The following is a 17,789-nucleotide window of genomic DNA, read 5'->3' as shown; positions in this document are numbered from 1 at the left end:
ATAATCTGTACTACTGACATTTGAGAGTTTCTTAGCAGCCTAGGATGAGGGAGTGTGTGGTGACTGTAGTGCAGCTTTGCCAGGGGGGTTGGCTCATTGGGCTGTTCTCAAATCAGGGACACATGTATGCATATGGTGAGTTGGCCAACTTGGGGTCTGGCTTGCTGGGGTTGAGGCCACAGGACTGTTACTCTGGCCAGGAGCACAGGCATGTGGTTGCTCAGTTGGCTTGATGTTGTGCCTGCCAGGAGTGGCCCATGGTATGGTTTCTCAGGTCTGGGACACAGGTGCACAACTGCTCAGCCAGCCTGAGTGTAACTGCCAGGGGTTGCCCATTGGGCTGTTTCTTTGGACTGGGATGTGGACTCTTTGCTGCCTGGTTAGCCTGGGGGGATGCCCATCGGGGCGACCTGCGGTAATGTGTCTGAGGCTGTTATTGGGGGCACAGGGTCATTGGGGAGGCCAGAGGGATGTCTACATGGGGCAGAGGTGCTAGGAGCCTTTTTCTTAGGCACTGAGTAAGGGTGCATGGCTGCTTCACTAACATTGGGGTGTATCACATGCTCTTTGGCTTGGGGGCCTCCCCTACTTTGGAGAGAGCTTATAGTGTCTTGGTTGGCTTATGGGCAGGTTTGTCCTGGATGGGACTGTCAGACTGTTCCTTTGGCTTGAAGTGTGGTCTGGTTGTGGGAGTTGGTTTTCCCTGCTGTGTGGGACCAAAGTTGCAGCTATAGTTGTGGCATTCATTCACATGTGTGGCCTTGGTGTAATGAAGATGGAGCTGAAGTGCTGCAGAGGTACAGTGGCTACTGGCCCCCAGAAAGGGTGCACTCCAGGTATGGCTCTGGTTTCAAGATGGTGTCACACTGCCACAGCTTGTTTCACTGGGGGTAGGTGGGGGTCAGGGAGCGCATTCCTTGTGCTCCTGATTTGGGCAGTGCAGCTGTGTGGATTTCTAGCAGTTTTTTAAATTAGGCCCAGGGTTTGCAAGGACTGTGGGATTCTACTTTTTATTTTATTTATTTTTTTTGAGATGGAGTCTCACTCTGTTGCCCAGGCTGGAGTGCAGTGGTGCGATCTTGGCTCAGTGCAACCTCTGCCTCCTGGGTTCACACGATTCTCCTGCCTCAGCCTCCTGAGTAGCTGAGATTACAGGCACCAACGACCACGCCTGGCTAATTTTTATATTTTTAGTAGAGATGGGGTTTTACCTTCTTGGCCAGGGTGGTCTTGAACTCATGACCTCAAGTGATCATCAGACTGCCTTGGCTTCTCGAAGTGCTGGGATTACAGGCATGAGCCACTGCACCTGGCCAGATTCGCCTCTTTTAAGGATTGCAGGTGTTTGTGGTGGTAATGGGAGTGCTGGTGAGGGATCTTCTGCTTGCCTTTTCCCTGCATCAGGAAGTTCCTGCTGACTGCAAGCAGATCCCATCTGGGCAAGGGGAGATGGGACTGCAGAGGCTGGATGCTTCCATACTGCCTTCCTGGACTTGGTCACCAACTGGTGTGTCTCCATTCCCCAACTGCACTCAGATGGTCTCTCTGACACGCCTGTCAGATCTTAGCTGTTTATTTGTTAACCTTTGTCCTTTCTTGTGTGTAGGATGAATGCCAGGTGTCTCTAGTCAGTCTCCCTGATTATTTTTTAATATTCTTCATAACTTTGCTGAAATTCTTCAGCTTATCATCTAATATCTTGAATATATTACCTATTATAACTAATACCTTAATCTTCTGTTTTAGTGTCTTATTTTCACCCTTGTTTCTGGCTATGTGGTGTGTGGTCTTGTTTTTCAGTTCTCTGGTCATTGTAGAAAATTTTAGATATCTAGAGTCATGTGCAGAAGTGGGAAAGTTTATGGGCAGTGAACACTTATGTACCCATCACCCAGTCAACATTTACCAACTCATGGGTAGTTTTTTTTTCACCTGTGCCTTACCGCTTTTCTCTCTCCCACCCACTGGATTAGTTTGAAGTAAATCCAGGTGTTATATATTTTCTGTATATATTTAAATATATTAAAATAACCATTTAACATTTTTAAATTTTATTTTTGAAGATGGGGTCTTGCTGTGTTGCCCAGGCTGGCCTAGAACTCTTGAGCTCAAACAATCCTCTCACCTAAGCCTCCTGAATAGTTGGAACTAGAGACACACACACGCACACACACACACACACACACCACTGTGCCCAGCTTTGTTTATGTATTTACGAGACAAGGTCTCACTCTGTCGCCTAGGCTGGAGTGCAGTGGCGTGATCTTGGCTCATTGCAGCCTTGACTTCCTGGGGCTCAAGCTGTCTGCCCACCTCAGCATCCCTATAGGTACGGGATACTACGCCCAGCTAATTTTTGTCTTTTTCTTTTTTTTGTAGAGATGGGGCTTTGTCATGTTGTCCAGGCTAGTCTTGAACGCCTGAATTCAAGCCATCTGCCCACCTTGGCAGCTCAAAGTGCTAGGATTACAAGAAAATGTCACCACATTCCATGTCTTTTTTTTTTAATTGAAAAACGGTGGGGTCTTGCTACGTTGCCCAGGCTAGTCTCAAACACCTGGGCCCAAGCATATCCTGCGTTGGCCTCCCAAAGTGCTGTGATTACAGGCGTGAGCTGCTGCCCCTGGCCATGGCCTGTTTTTTGTTATTTTAAATTGACATGTAATTCTTATACATATTTATAGGGTACAGCATGCTATTTCAGTACCTTTATATGGTGTGTGATGATCAAACTGGGGTAATTACTGTTATCTCAAACATTTATCATTCTTTGTGTTGGGAACATTCAAAATTCTCTGCTATTTATTTATCTATTTTTTTTTGAGATGGAGTCTTGCTCTTGGTGCCCAGGCTGGAGTGCAATGGTGCGATTTCAGCTCACTGCAACCTCCGCCTCCCAGGTTCCAGTGAGTCTCCTGCCTCAGTCTCCTAAGTAGCTGGGATTACAGGCGCCCACCACCATGCCTGGCTAAGGTTTTGCATTTTTAGTAGAGATGAAGTTTCACCATGTTGGCCAGACTGGTCTCGAACTTCTAACCTCAGGTGTTCCACCTGCCTTGGCCTCCCAGAGTGCTGGGATTACAGGTGTGAGCCACCACGCCTGGCCTCTGCTAGCTATTTAAAAATATCAAATAAGTTATTAACTATAGTAATCCTAAAGCCAGGGTTAGTGACTCGTATATAATCCCGGTGCTTTGGGTGGCTGAGGCAGAAGGACCACTTGAGGCCAGAAGTTAAAGACCAGTGTGGGCAGCACAGCAAGACTCTGTCTCTAAAAAAGTTTAATAATTAGTTGGATGTGGTGCAATGCGCCTGTAGTCTCAGCTACTTGGGAGGCTGAGGCAAGGGGATTGTTAGAGCCCAGGAGGTCCAGGCTGCAGTGACCTGATCTGTGATTGTGCCACTGCACTCCAGCCTGAGTGACAGCTAAATCTCTTCTCTAAACAAACAAAAACCTGATAAAGCTCCGAAGAACAACAACAACCAAAAGTCATCCTGCAGTACTATAAAACAGTACAGTGTATTCCTCCTGGCTAGGTATAATTCTCTGTTGATTAACCAGTCTTTCCCTACATTCCTCTTCTCTACCCTTTCTAGTATCTAGTTGTGTAAATTAGTTTTCTTTTTGTTTTGTTTCATTTCTTTTCTATTTTTCTTTTTTTAAAGAGTAAGGGTCTTGTTGCCCAGGCTTCAGTGTAGGGGCGCACGATCATAGCTCACTATGAGCCTCAAACTCCTGGGCTCAAGTCATCCTCTCTTCTCAGCCTCCCAAGTAGCTGAGATTACAGGCTTGCACTACCATGCCCAGTTAATTATTTTATTTTTTGTAGTGAAGGGGTTGCCCAGGGTGGTCTTGAACTCCTGGCCTCAAGGGATCTCTTGCCTCGGTCTCCCAAAGAGTAATTTCTTAATATGAAATAGTTGGCATTCAAGTTCCCTTATATTCTCAGTTTTAAAAAATTCTAACTTTTCCTTCACAATTTGAATCAAGATTCACATGAGACCTATTAGAATTGCTGATTTTAAAAAATTAAATCAGCTAAATTGTTATCTAATTTATATACAATAAGGTTAGTCTATTGTAAGGGTATGTTTTTATTCATTTTGACAAATGTATAGACTCATGTAAGAACCACCACAATTGAACGTTTCCATCACCCAATTATTCCTCATGCCTCTTTGTAATCAGCCCCACCACCAAGTCTGCATTGTCGTAACTGCTGATGTGCTTTGTCACATGAGCTTTATTTTTAAATTTATTTTATTATTACTGTTTTTTGAGGCAGTCTTCCTCTGCCACCCAGACTGGAGTGCAATGGCACGATCCTGGCTCATTGCAACCTCTACCTCCTGGGTTCAAGTGATTCTCCTGCCTCAGCCTCCCGAGTAGCTGGGATTACAGGCATGTGCTAACGTGCCTGGCTAATTTTTGTATTTTTTTTGATGGAGTCTTGCTCTATCGCCCAGGCTGGAGTGCAGTGGCACGATCTTGGCTCACTGCAAGCTCCGCCTCCCGGGTTCATGCCATTCTCCTGCCTCAGCCTCCAGAGTAGCTGGGAATACAGGCGCTCGCCACCATGCCCAGCTAATATTTTGTATTTTTAGTAGAGATGGGGTTCACCATGTTAGCCAGGATGGTCTTGATCTCCTGACCTCGTAATCTACCCGCCTCAGCCCCCCAAATTGCTGGGATTACAGGCGTGAGCCACCGCGCCCAGCCTAATTTTTGTATTTTTACAAATACAAAATTTTAGTGGAGATGGGGTTTTACCATGTTGGCCAAACTGGTCTTGAACTCCTGACCTCAGGTGATCTGCCTGCCTCGGCCTCCCAAAGTGCTGGGATTACAGGCATGAGCCACTGTGCCCAGCTGGAAATAAACGTTATGTACTACTTACATCTGGTTGATACTCTTTTTACTTAGCATACGGTTAGATGTCATCCATGTTGCTTATTGGTGCATGAGTAGTCGGTTTCTTTTTATTGTTGAATAGAATTCCATATGTTGGCATATATACGATAACTTTTTTTGAGGTAGTCTTGCTCTGTTACCTGTCATATGTGGTGCCATTACGGCTCACTGCAGTCTTGACTGCTTGCTCTTAAGCAACCCATTCACCTCAGCCTCCTGGATAGCTGGGACTACAGGCGCATGCTACCACACCCAGCTAATTTTAAAATTTGCTTTGTAGAGATAGTGTCTTATACCATTGCCCAGGCTGGTCTAGAACTCCTAGCCTTAAGCAGTCCTCCTGCCTTGGCCTCCCAAAGTGCATCCTTTTTATTTATTTATTTATTTTTAAACTCAATCCACTCTAATGGAAATTTGGTTTGTTTCTAGTGTGAGTAAAATTATTATTTTGTTTTGCTCTTTGTGTTTTGTTTGTTGGCTACCTGTCTGAACTAATTCTGTGAATTCTGGCTGCCCTGTAGTTCGTAGCCACTGATGTCTCTGTTGGTTATTATTACTGTTTTAATACATAATTCTTTTCTCTCTTTATTTTCAAGCCTCACTTCCTAGGAGTTACCTCTGAATTGGCATAGCATATTTTTTTCCTAAGTCTGTTTTAATTTCTAGGTTCCCCTCTTTCTGCCTTTTTATTTGTTACAGAAGCTGCTCATTCCATGGCTTATTTAGTGCATAAGACTTCCCATCTGGATTTTGCAGATTTTATCCTTGTGCAATTATTTAATATGCTTTGTCATTTCTATTTCCATACTTTTATTATTAGATCTAGAGGCTTGATCAGATTCAGGTTAAATTTCTTGGCAAGACTGTTTCATAGGTTGTGTTGTGTTCTTCCATGGGGTTGGAGTGTCACTTAATGTCATAGTTATGCTTGTTTTGTAATTCAAGCAGCCATTGCCTAGGGCTTTTATTACATTAACAGTTACAAAACTAATCCTGTCACTTTTTTCTTTGATTAGGTGGACTATCTGTATCAGGAGAAACTTGCTTTTATTACCTGTTTCATTACTTTCATTTACTATGAGTCAGGATAAATGGCTGATTTTTCCCTTTGTTAACCAGTTTTCAGTGAGTGATTTAATATTTGCATTTTTTTTTTTTGAGAATCATTAGGAAATCATGTACTCAAATAACATTTTTGCCTTTATTCATTTAATATTTGGGAGGGTTTTTTCTTTTTTCTTTTGAGACAAAGTTTTGCTCTTGTTGCTCAGGCTGGAGTGCAGTGGCGTGATCACGGCTCACTGCAACCTCTGCTTCCTGGGTTCAAGCGATTCTTCTGCCTCAGCCTCCCAAGTAGCTGGGACTACAGGCACAGCATGTGCCGCCATGCCTGGCCAGTTTCTTTTGTATTCTTAGTAGAGACGGGGTTACACTATGTTGGCCAGGCTGGTCTCAAACTCGTGACCTCAGATGAGCCACTTGCCTCAGTCTCCCAAAGTGCTGGGATTACAGGCATCAGTCACTATGCCTGGCCACCAAAAACTCTTTAGATTTGCCCTTTTGAGTATTTTCTAGATCCCGTAGGCATACTTCATTTTTAGAAATTCCTTTTTCTTTTGTCTCCTCTGACTTGTGTGTTTTCAAATAGCCTGTGTTTGAACTCAGTAATTCTTACTTCTCTGTCATCAATTCTGCTGCAAAAGACTGATGCATTCTTTAGTATGCCAATTGCATTTTTCAGCTCCAGAATTTCTGCTGGAGTCTTTTTACATGTTTTAATCTTCATTAAAGTTATCTGCTAGCATTCTGTGTTCCTTCTGTGTTATCTTGAATTTCTTTGAGTTTCCTCAACACGGCTGTTTTGAATTCCCTGTCTGAAAGGTCACATATCTGTTTCTCCAGGATTGGTCCCTGAAGCCTTATTTAGTTTATTTGGTGAGGTTATGTTTTCCTGGATGGTGTTGATGCTAGTAGATGTTCTTGAGTATCTGGGTGTTGAAGAGTTAGGTATTTTTTGTAGGCTTCACTGTCTGGCCTTATTTGAAGCTGTTCTTGGGAAGGCTTTCTAGATATTTGAAAGAACTTGGGTATTGTGATCTAAGCTGTATCTGCTTTAGGGGTACCCCAAGCCCAGTAATTCTGTGGTTCTTGCAGACTCATACAGGTACCACCTTGATGGTCTTGGACAAGATCTGGGTAATTCTGTGGATTACCGGGCTGAGACTCTTGTTCTCTTCCCTTACTTTCTCCCAAACACACAGTCTCTCTGTTATGAGCCACGTAAAGCTGGGGTTGGAGTGAGTGACACAAGCACCCCTGTGACCACCGTGACTGTGCTGGGTCAGTCTTGAAATTAGGATTGTGCTGGGTCTTACCCAAGGCCTGCTGTAACTGCACTCTGGCTACCTCCCTTGTTTGCTCAAGGCCCTGGTGCTGTGCAGTCAGCAGTTGGCAAAGCCAGCCAGACCTGCATTCTTCCTTCAGGGCAGCAAGGTGTCTAGACCCCAGGTGGGTCCAGAGGTTTGTTGTCTGGGAGTTAAGGGACTAGAGCAATATTCTTGTATTGTGGCTGAGCTGGCATTCATACCACAAGACGAGGTACTTCACACTCTTCCTTCCTTTTTCTAAAAGCAGAGGAACTTCACCTCATAGCCACTGCCACCCCCAGGCCACAAGGAGTACTGCCAGGCTATCACCGATGTTCCCCTAAGGCCCAGTGTCTCTGAAGTCAGCTTGTCGTGAATGCTCTGTCACCTGGGACTCACCCTTCAGGGCAGTGGGCTCCCCTGTGGCCCAGGGCAGGTCCAGAAATACCATTTGAGTCAGGTCTTAGAATTAGGGATACCCAAGAATCCACTGGTGCTCTACCCCGCTGTGTTTGTGCTAGTACCTAAGCTGTAAGACAAAATCCCCTTTACTCTTTCCCTCTGCTTTTCTCAAGTAGAAGGAGTTTTGCCCCATAGCCACCACTGCTGGTAATGTGCTGAATCTCACTGAGGGCATCAAGTCTCAGAGGCTTACCTGAGGCCCTCAGTGTAGTACTTGGATATCGCTACTGGTTATTCAGGGCCCAAGGGCTCTTCAGTTAGGTGATGAATGCTGTTAGGTCCTGTCTTCTGGCCCAGGGTGTGTGTAGAAATGTCTGGGAGCTAGGGCCCTGAATGGGGACCTCATGACTCTGAGCGGTGCCCTGTCTTGCTGTGGCTGAGCTGATATCCAAGGTGCAAGGCAGAGGGAAGGCATCTTTCTTGGAGCCCTGAGCTGTGCAGCCTGTCTAGGAGAAGGGGTGATGGCCAGCACTCCATTGGCAGCCCCACCTGGTGTCTCAGTATGTCTCATTCCCTGCTTCCCATCCCCCTTCCCACCACCTCTACTGTTTTGGGGCCCAGTTGATTCATTACTGGGAATCGGATAAGAGTTGTAGTCCTTACGGCTTAGACTGCCGAAAAGTTTACTTGGAAACATGGAGTGCTGTAGCCCTCCGTGGTGAGGCTGATGGGAACTCAAGTTGGGACCCCTGGGATCGGCAATTGCCCTCTGCCTTAGGGTTGGTTTAAATGCTCCCTCCCTGGGTTCGTGTCACCTGAGTTTGGTCTGGTTTTCCTTTCTGCTTTAACAGGACAGCACTGAGTTCAATGGCTTGCAATTGCTGTGTTCTCCCTCCCCCAGCACTGAGAGGCTCTAGGCACTAGGCCTTTGCTACTGGATGGGGGAACAGGAAGTGTGTGTAGTTGCTAATTGAGGTCTGTTGTTTCTCTCTGCGTTGCCTCTTTCAGTGATATGCAGTTAAAACCAAGTACTGTGAATACTCACCTGATTTTTGTTTTTTATGAAGGTATTTTTTCTGTGTAGATCTTAATTTGATATCTTTGTTGGTGGGGGCATGGGCATGATCAGTGGAGCTATTCTTGCTCTGCCTCCCACCTGTTTTCAGTCTAAAAAATCAGTGGCAGCCAGGCGCAGTGGCTCACACCTGTAATCCCAGGAGGCTGAGGCGGGTGGATCACGAGGTCAGGGGTTTGAGACCAGCTTGGCCAACATGGTGAAACCCCGTCTCTACTAAAAATACAAAAATTAGCCTGGCATGGTGGTATGCACCTGTAATCCCAGCTACTCAGCAGGAGAATCACTTGAACCTGGGACGTAGAGGTTGCAGTGAGTCTAGATCGCACCATTGCACTCTACCCTGGGGGATAGAGTGAGACTCCCTCTCAAAATAAATTCAGTGGCTTCCATTAAACTGCAGTTTGGATTTCCCTAACTCCTTTAAAGAATAATTGCAAAAATTTTTAATTGTGGTAAAAAAGTATAGAACATAAAATTTAGGGTTTTTTTTTCCCCCCCCAATAGAGAAGGGGTCTTGCCATGTTCAGGCTGATGTTGAATTTTTGGGCTCAAGCGATCCTCTTGCCTTGGCCTGCCAAAGTGTTGGGATTACAGACATGAACCTAAAATGTCTTTTCTTAATCATTTTTATGTATATCGTTGAGTAGTGTTAGAAATGTTAACATTCTTGGGCAACAAATCTCTATAACTTTTTCATGTGACAAAACTGAAATCCATTTCTGGGCAACCACCCTTCTCCTTTGTTTCTGTGAATTTGGCTACTTTAAATACCTCATACCACTTGAATTGTACAAGTACAGTCATGCACCCAGTAATGATGTTTTGGTCAATGATGGACCTAGTGTAGGACAGTGGTCCTAAGGTTATAATACTGTATTTTTACTCTACATTTTCTATGCTTAAATGTGTTTAGATAAACAAATACTTACCATCGTGTTATAGTGGCCTAGAGTATTCATTCTAGTTACATGCCATACAGGTTTGTAGCCTAGGAGCAATGGGATATTTGTACACCATATAGTAGAGGCATGTAGCGTAGTAGCCTATGTCATCTAGGTTTGTGTAAGTATAATCTGTGATGTTTGTGCAACTATGCAGTCACATGTTTTTCAGAATGTATCATTGTCTTTAATCATCAAGCAGTGCATAACTGTTTATATCTTTTCATGCTGACTTGTTTCACTTCGTTTAATGTCCTTAAGGTTCATCTGTATTGTACTGTATAACAGGATTTTCTTTTTAAGGATGAATGGTACTTCATTGTATGTACATACCACTTTTTGTTTATCCATTCATCCGTTGGTAGACGTTGGGGTTGCTTTGAACTCTTTGCTGTTGTAGATAATGCTGCTATGAACATAAGGGTGCAAAGATCTCTTGGAGATGATGCTTTCAATTCATTTCAGTATATATGCTCACCAGTGGGGTTGCTGGATCATATGGTAATTGTTTCTAATTTTTCAAGGAACTGTCCTACTGTTTTCCACAGCAGCTGCAACATTTTATATTCCCAGCAAGAGTACACAATGGTTCCAGTTCCACATAACTTGTGAACACTTATTTATTTTTGTTGTTTTTTAAGAGACAGTATTTTGCCCTGTCGCTCATGCTGGAGTGCAGTGGCATGATCATATCTCATTATAGTGTTGAACTCCTGGGCTTAAGCCATTCTCCCACCTTATCCTTAGTGTCCTGAGTAGCTAGAACTATAGGCGTGTGCCACCATGCCTGGCTAATTTTTTTAAAAATATATATTTTTTTAGAGATGGTGCCTTGCTGTGTTGCCCGGCCTGGTCTTGAATTCCTGGCCTCAAGCAGTCTTCCTGCGTCGACCTACCAAAGCACTAGGATCGGAGGTGTGAGCTGCTGGGCCTCACTGGGGATTTTGATAGGGATTGCTTTTAATTCATAAATCAATTTAGGTAGTGTCGATATTTAACAATATGATGTCTTCCAACCCATGAATGTGGGATTTCTTTCCATTTATTTGCATCTTCTTTAATTCCTTTTAGCAACATTTTGTAGTTTTCAGTGTTAACAAGTCTTTTGCCTCCTTGTTCTTTTTTTTCTTTTTGATGCTGACTCAAATGTAATTTTAAAAATACTTCCTTTTTAAATTGTTCATTGTTAGTGTATTAGAAATGCATCTGACTTGTAATCCCAGCACTTTGGGAGACTGAGGTGGGTGGATTACTTATGATCAGGAGTTTGAAATCGGCCTGGCCATCATGGTGAAACCCCGTCTCTACAAAATACAAAAACTAGCCAGGCATGGTGGGGTGCCTGTAATCCCAGCTACTCAGGAGGCTGAGGCAGGTGAATCGCTTGAACCAGGGAGGCAGCGGTTGCAGTGAGCCAAGATTGTGTCACTGCACTCCAGCCTGGGCAAAAGAGTGAGACTGTCTCAAAAAACCAAAAATTTAAAAAGACAAAAGTGTATCTGCTTTTTGTGTTTTGAATTTGTATCCTGTAACTTTGTTGAATTCATTTATTAGTTTTTTGTTTGTCTTTGAGAGGAGGTCTCACTCTGTTACCCAGGTTGGAATGCTGAAATCCAAACTGCAGTTTAATGGGAGCCACTGATTTTTTTCGGCTCGCTGCAGCCTTAACCTTCCAGGTTCAAGTAATCCTTCCGCCTCAGCCTCCTGAGTAGCTGGGACCAGAGGTGTGCATCACCGTGCCTTGTTAATTGTTTATATTTTTGGTAGAGATGGGGTTTCACTATGCTGCTCAGGCTAGTCTTGACCTCCTAAGCTCAAACAATCTGCCCGCCTTGGCCTTCTAAAGTGCTAGGATTACAGGCTGTTAGTTCTAACAGTTCTTTTTGTGTAATCCTTAGGGTTTTCTGTTGGTTCGTGTTATCTGCGGACAGAGGTGACTTGAATTCTTTCCATTTTTTTTCCTCACTGAATTGCTCTGACTAGAATTTCCAATACTGTGTTGAATAGAAGTTATGAAAGTGGCCACCTTATCTTGGTCCTGATCTTAGAGGAAGAGCTTTCGGGCTTTCACCATTGAGTATGATGATAGCTGTGTGTTTGGAGAACTCTAGTCTGATGAAATGTCCTTCCCTTGCCTTTCTGGTTCTGGGTTGGATGGAATGAGATGGAAAGTTTTTGTTGTTTAGCAGTTAGGCTGCCAGGCGGGCCTCTGGTGAGGGTGGTTTTCTGACCACACAAACTTTTTTCAGAATGTGTGCCCTGTGTGTTTTTTGTTAGAGAGGGATATGATGGTTGTAGCCACTCTTCCCTGTGTTTTTAAGCACTGTTAAGGCTGGGGAAGGAAAACTGACAGAGCGTACTGTGATCCCTTCTTCACCTTGCTGAAATCATACGATGCCAGAGGTTGTTTTTAGTGGTTGCTTCATCTTAGGCCCCCACTTTATCTTATTCTGTCCTAGTTGCTAGGCTTTGTTGCCTGAGTTGTCTTCTCTCTGATGGTAAGTAGTGTCTACGGCTTCCAGGGCTTCAGATGTGATCTAGGTCCCAAAAGCCTGGTCTTGGGTGTAGGTGTTACTACCTTGTGACTGTTCCACATATATTTTGGCCTGACGCCTTTTCCTTTTCTCCTTGGCCGAGGTAATTTTTTTTAAACCCCTTCTTGGTTAATCAGTATTACCAGAGAGGAATCTTCCAACCTCCTAGTTCAGCTTACCAGCATTTTTGGAGCTGAGTTGAGGAAGTGTGCTGTAAGTCTTAACATTGTGTATGTAGTCTGATTAAGTAGAAGGGGTGTGTGTGTGTTTTAAATGTAAACTAACCTCATATGTATTTGGTACAGGAAAGATATTAGTATAGTGGGACATCTTACTGCTTCATAGGGGATTTCTCCTCCTTACATTAATGTGATGCAGAAATCCAGGCAAGATTTCTGGGGATTAAAGAGAAGACACTAGCAACATATAAAGAAACAGTGAAAAAGCTGATAAGCCTCAAAAATGCTTTCTTGTACATACATAATAATTGCTTTAGTGGCTTCAAAGACCCTTATGTTTTCTACTTTGTAAAGCTGTGTGGACCAGCCGAAGAAGGTAAAAGGCATTAAAATGATGGAATTATGAGAATGATTATGTTCAATTTTTATTATTTTGGGAAATGGTCTTTTAATGAGAACTGAATGCTCTCAAGCTTCCTTATATCAAAAGAGAGGAAGGCTGTGTGAAGGAAGCTATGACTTCAAGGAAGGTATGCTCTGTGGCTACTGCTGATACACCTGAGAGGAGTGCCATGAGACTGGTTCTTGGAATACTAAGCTGGAGGCTAGAATCAGTGCTACTGCTTTCAGATACAGCAAGCTGACAAGTCCTTGGTCTCTCCTCCTGCCTTCTTCTAGTACCCTATAGGCACTGGAGGAACAAGATCTTAACAGGAAGACAGCTGGAAATGAAAAATGTAGCTTGCATGGTCCCAGCCTCAGCATCACAACAGAAGGGTGGTTTTGGAGATGAGAGATAATCCCAGAATAAGTGGCGAAGTCTCACCGCCCCCCTCACCCCTTACATCTGTCAAAAATCTGTTCTTAAGCTCAGATGAGTTATTAATTAAAAGTAGACTTATTTTCTTTGGAAGCAAAAGAATGATTATCTGAAATGTTTACATTTGTAACTCTTGACTTTATTTTGAACTATTGGCTTTAATACTGGTTTAGCATTATTCATAATTTTAAAATTTCTTTTTTATTTCAGTATCAGATGTAGAAGGTGGTGATGGACTGCAGCTCAGAAAGGAACATACTCTCAAAATATTTACTTATATCAATTCCTGGACACAGAGGTATGCATCTTTAGGTATTTTGAAGACTAATTTTTGTGAGTTGTGTTATAAGTTGCCATTTTTATTGTCACATTTTCTTTTTAGGATGTTGGGTTAGATACCATTAGTTACTAAATGACAGTTTATCAGTATTTATTAAATCTTTACTCATGAGGTCGATCATGATTCTGTTTTTAAAACATGGGCATAAATAAGTTTCTTTCTTTGACCCTTCCTTATTTAGGGATATGAGAGTGACAGAAATTCTGAAAAATAACTGTTTTGAGAGATTAAATAATTTTTATGGTATAGCTAAAGGCTTGTAACAATCTTAATCCTTAGAAAAGTCATTGTGATAGGGGATACTTTTAAGCCACTTGCTGTTTCTTTTCTGTAATTATGTATATCAGACCAGTTTCTAAATAATACATTTATTGAGACTATAGGAAATAAAATTTTAGGAAAACAAATGTTAATATAATCGAAGTTTATAACAAGGATTCCTGTTCCTCAGTGTGATTTTAACTAGTCTTTGCTAATAATTTTTCCCCTTGAATAAACAAATGAAAATAAACATTATTTTAACTTCTGTGCCTACCTAGTTTAAACTTAGTCCTTCTAAAACATTTTAATGGATAAGAATATTTGAAGCATTGTGTGCCAGTGAACATGTTAAATGCAGTGATACATAAATGAATGTTCTGAGGTATACAGTCTAGCTAAACATAGAGTTTAGCTGAATAGTTTAGCTTCAAATAACATTTGCTCTACGGTAATATCCTTTTGCTTCTTTCAGTAAAGTTGGCAGATACCCTTGTTGCAAAAGAGTTTGTGGATTTTATGTAAACATTCTGTACCATCATTATTGGCATTTCTTTTTCAGTCTCACTGAATTTCAGTAAATTTAGCAGTGGTTACTGTTGCATTATGGATGGAATGGATGAATATTACATAATACTAATATGTTTATGATTGAAGGTGAACTTTAATAGTCCACAGTGATTTGCTGAGAAATGTTGCATCTGAGTCATAATCTTGAGTTTTAATTATTGTAACTACAGCTAGGGTGGCAACATGTTATACTAGGAAAAAAAATCTACACTTCTGATTTCAGGATCTTTAAGTTTGCCACTGAATAAAATGAAATCCAGAAAAACAAAATCATTTTCCTAAAATCTCATCACCAGTTATTGGTGGAGATGGGGTGGGAGTTATATTTTCTCATTCCTAATAGACTTGTATTCTAGCTTATTTTTAATCCCTGTATTATGAAATTTTAACCAAGAGTCTGTGGATGGCAATGAAATTATAAAGGAGGTTTTCATATGTGCAGTTTTAGGCAGTAATTCTCAGATCTTATTAGAATATCAAAGTGTTTGCCTCCAAACCATAGAGAGCCTGTGGTTTATCTCGTGTTGCCCTAGAATGTAGTGATTAAGAAAAGTGTGGCCTGGCAGGTTGTGGCGGCCCATGCCTCTCTCTTTGAGAGGCTGTGAGGCGGAGGATCACTTGAGCCTAGGAGTTCGAGACCTGCCTGGGCTACAGGGCGAGACCCCATCTCGGTTTAAAAAAAAAAAAAAAAAAAGTGGCCTTGGCTCTAGATAGACAAGGATTCTAGTCCTGCTTCATCACCTGTGAACGAGTGATTATGACAAATTAGTTAAGTTGTATAAACTCTCACTTCCTCATTGGTGGAAATAGAATAATAATAATAAAGCTACTACTGTCTTAATGACATTGTAAGGAAACAAAGTGCTTAGCTCTGTATTTGCTAAAAGGACTTAATAAACACCGATTTTAATTAAATTTGTTAAAATTTGTTCTGGAAAATGAAATACAAATTAAAAGATGTAAAGCTAAGCTGGAGAACATTGAATAATTTGTAATTTTGTTCACTTGTCAATAAGTATGAATAGTTGTTAGCTCGTAGTAACAAAAGTGGAATGTTATACTCTTAATTGTTCGTGCTGATAGAAGGGAGAACAGGTAAAAATAAATGTTAGATCACAGTGCTTTGTAGTGAAAATTTTTGTCTATTCTCATCTCCCTCTCTTCCTCCCCTAAATTATTTTCTTGAGCTTCAGAAAATATTGTTGCCTAGATTAAGATTGTGGTTCTCATTAGGGGATAAACAGGTACTAATAAAGCATGTATAATCTCCAAAAGGCATTATTAACTTGGGGGCCGTGGACCAGGTGAGTCCATAAGTGAACCTTAGCGTGCTGATAAACCCATGATATTTCATACAACATGTTATTTATAAGTTTCCTGAAGAAAAAAAGCTTTCATAAGATTATCAGTGGTCATAAATTGTTTTTGTAGTGTATTAACTACAATATAGATAATGGAGAACGTTCACTTCAAAAATAGTATGGTAGGCCAGGTGTGGTTGCTTCTGTGTGTAATCCCAGCACTTTGAGAGGCCAACATGAGTGGATCACCTGAGGTCAGGAGTTCAAGACCAGCCTGACCAACATGGTGAAACCCCATCTCTAATAAAAATACAAAATTAGTCAGGGGTGGTGGTGTGTACCAGTAATCCCAGCTACTCGGGAGGCTGAGGCATCAGAATCATTTGAACCCAGAGACGGAGGTTGCAGTGAGCCGAGATTTGTGCCACTGCATTCCAGCCGGGGCAGTAGAGTGAGACTCCATCTCAAAAAAAAAAAAAAAAAAAGTATGTTAACAATAATTTAATATTTACAAGCATTATAAAGATTTTTGGCCCAGGGTAATGGCTCATGCCTGTAATCCCAGCACTTAGGGAGGCCCAGGGAGGTGGATCACTTGAGTTCAGGAGTTCAAGACCAGCCTGATCAACATAATGAAACCCCGTCTCTACTGAAAATACAAAAATTAGCCAGGTGTGGTGGTGCTCATGTGTAACCCCAGCTACTCGGGAGCCTGAGGCAGGAGAATCATTTGAACTTGGGAGGCAGAGGTTGCAGTGAGCTGAGATCACGCCACTGTACTCCAGCCTGGGGGATAGAGCAAGACTGTGTCGCAAAAAAGATTTTAGTATTTTATACTATTTTTTCTCTTATTTAAATGATACAGTCATTGTAGGGAAAGAAAAGAAACTTTGATAAACTAGAGAATCAAAGTTAAATACAAAAACATGCCACGATTCAGAGTAACAACTTGTAACTTTTTGTGTATATCCATGGTGTGAGAGATTGCGAACAGTACAGTTTTAAATTTTACAAAAATGTGGTTTTACTATATGTATACTTTATGGTCTGATATTTCAGGTACAGTTAACCGTGGTCAGTCTCTGTGATCAAGTGTTATCTGTGTCATCATTTTTAAGTGCTGTTTAACAGTCATATAGCTGTCTCTACTTTGGCTATAACATGACGGAGGTCCTGCAGCCAATTAAGCCAACTGAGTTCCCTTCCTATCCTGCCCCAGTGTGCAGTCGCTGCAAACAGCAGCTTCCTTAGTAGTGTATGCAGCCTGTTTGTTGTATGGGTTGCTCTAAGGGACCTTGGAGACAGGCCTTTCAGATGTATGTTCATGTTTCTGGCCTTGCGCTATCCCAATGTAGGCTCCAAACAGGCATGCGAGGTGCCTTTGGAAAGCCCCAGGGCACTGTGTCCAGGGTTCACGCTGGCCAAGTTATGTCCACCTGCACTAAGCTGCAGAACAAGGAGCATGTGATTGAGGCCCTGCGCAGGGCCAAGTTCAGGTTCCCCAGCTGGAAAATCAACATCTCAAAGAAGTGGGGCTTCACCAAGTTCAATGCCGATGAATTTGAAGACATGGTGGCTGAGAAGCTGCTCATCCTAGATGGCTGTGGGTTCAAGTACATCCCCAGTCATGGCCCTCTGGACAAGTGGCTGGCCCTGCACTCATGAGGGCTTCCACTGTGCTGCGGCCTCTTAATACTCACCAATACATTCTACTTGCTGTCCCCCCCCCCCCAAAAAAAAAAGATTAGGGAGGTTAATAACACATGTTTGTTTACCAGATTATCATCATTTTGTTAATTTAATGATTGGGAATGGAATAGGAGGAAAACTAACTCAGAAAATGGGAAGAGAAAGGAATAGGAGAATAAATTGAAGACTAAATTAGGGAAAGGGCATATACACATCTGCAAAGGAATATCATGTATGACAGAAGCTCCGCTACCACAGAGCATAATTCCTCATGTTGTAAGTGTTTTTTTTTTTTGTTTGTTTGTTTTTTTGCTTGTTTTAAGCTTACTACAAAATGGAGTTAGGTTTATATCTTGGAAATTCCATATTCCTTAGCAGGTATTTAAAGCTCTTTATTAT

At 42.2% G+C, this 17,789-nt stretch overlaps 1 protein-coding gene and 1 non-coding gene across 2 annotated transcripts in view; both read left to right on the top strand.

Moving 5' to 3' along the window:
* Window positions 1-17,789, top strand: part of USP34 (ubiquitin specific peptidase 34) — a 292,591-nt gene that overhangs the window by 37,948 nt on the left and 236,854 nt on the right. Inside the window, exon 2 of the mRNA XM_031655230.1 lies at window positions 13,443-13,530. Coding sequence (XP_031511090.1) covers window positions 13,443-13,530 — 88 coding nt within the window. The remainder of the gene's footprint in view (window positions 1-13,442; window positions 13,531-17,789) is intronic.
* On the top strand, window positions 16,875-17,008 carry LOC116270417. Its single transcript, XR_004178455.1, has one exon. It is a non-coding gene; the product is annotated as a small nucleolar RNA SNORA70 (small nucleolar RNA).

This window comes from Papio anubis, chromosome 14 (genome assembly GCF_008728515.1).
Source record: "Papio anubis isolate 15944 chromosome 14, Panubis1.0, whole genome shotgun sequence".
Taxonomy (NCBI): domain Eukaryota; kingdom Metazoa; phylum Chordata; class Mammalia; order Primates; family Cercopithecidae; genus Papio; species Papio anubis.
The sequence above is the reverse complement of the archived record's forward strand: the minus strand, read 5'-3'. Positions and strand labels throughout refer to the sequence as shown.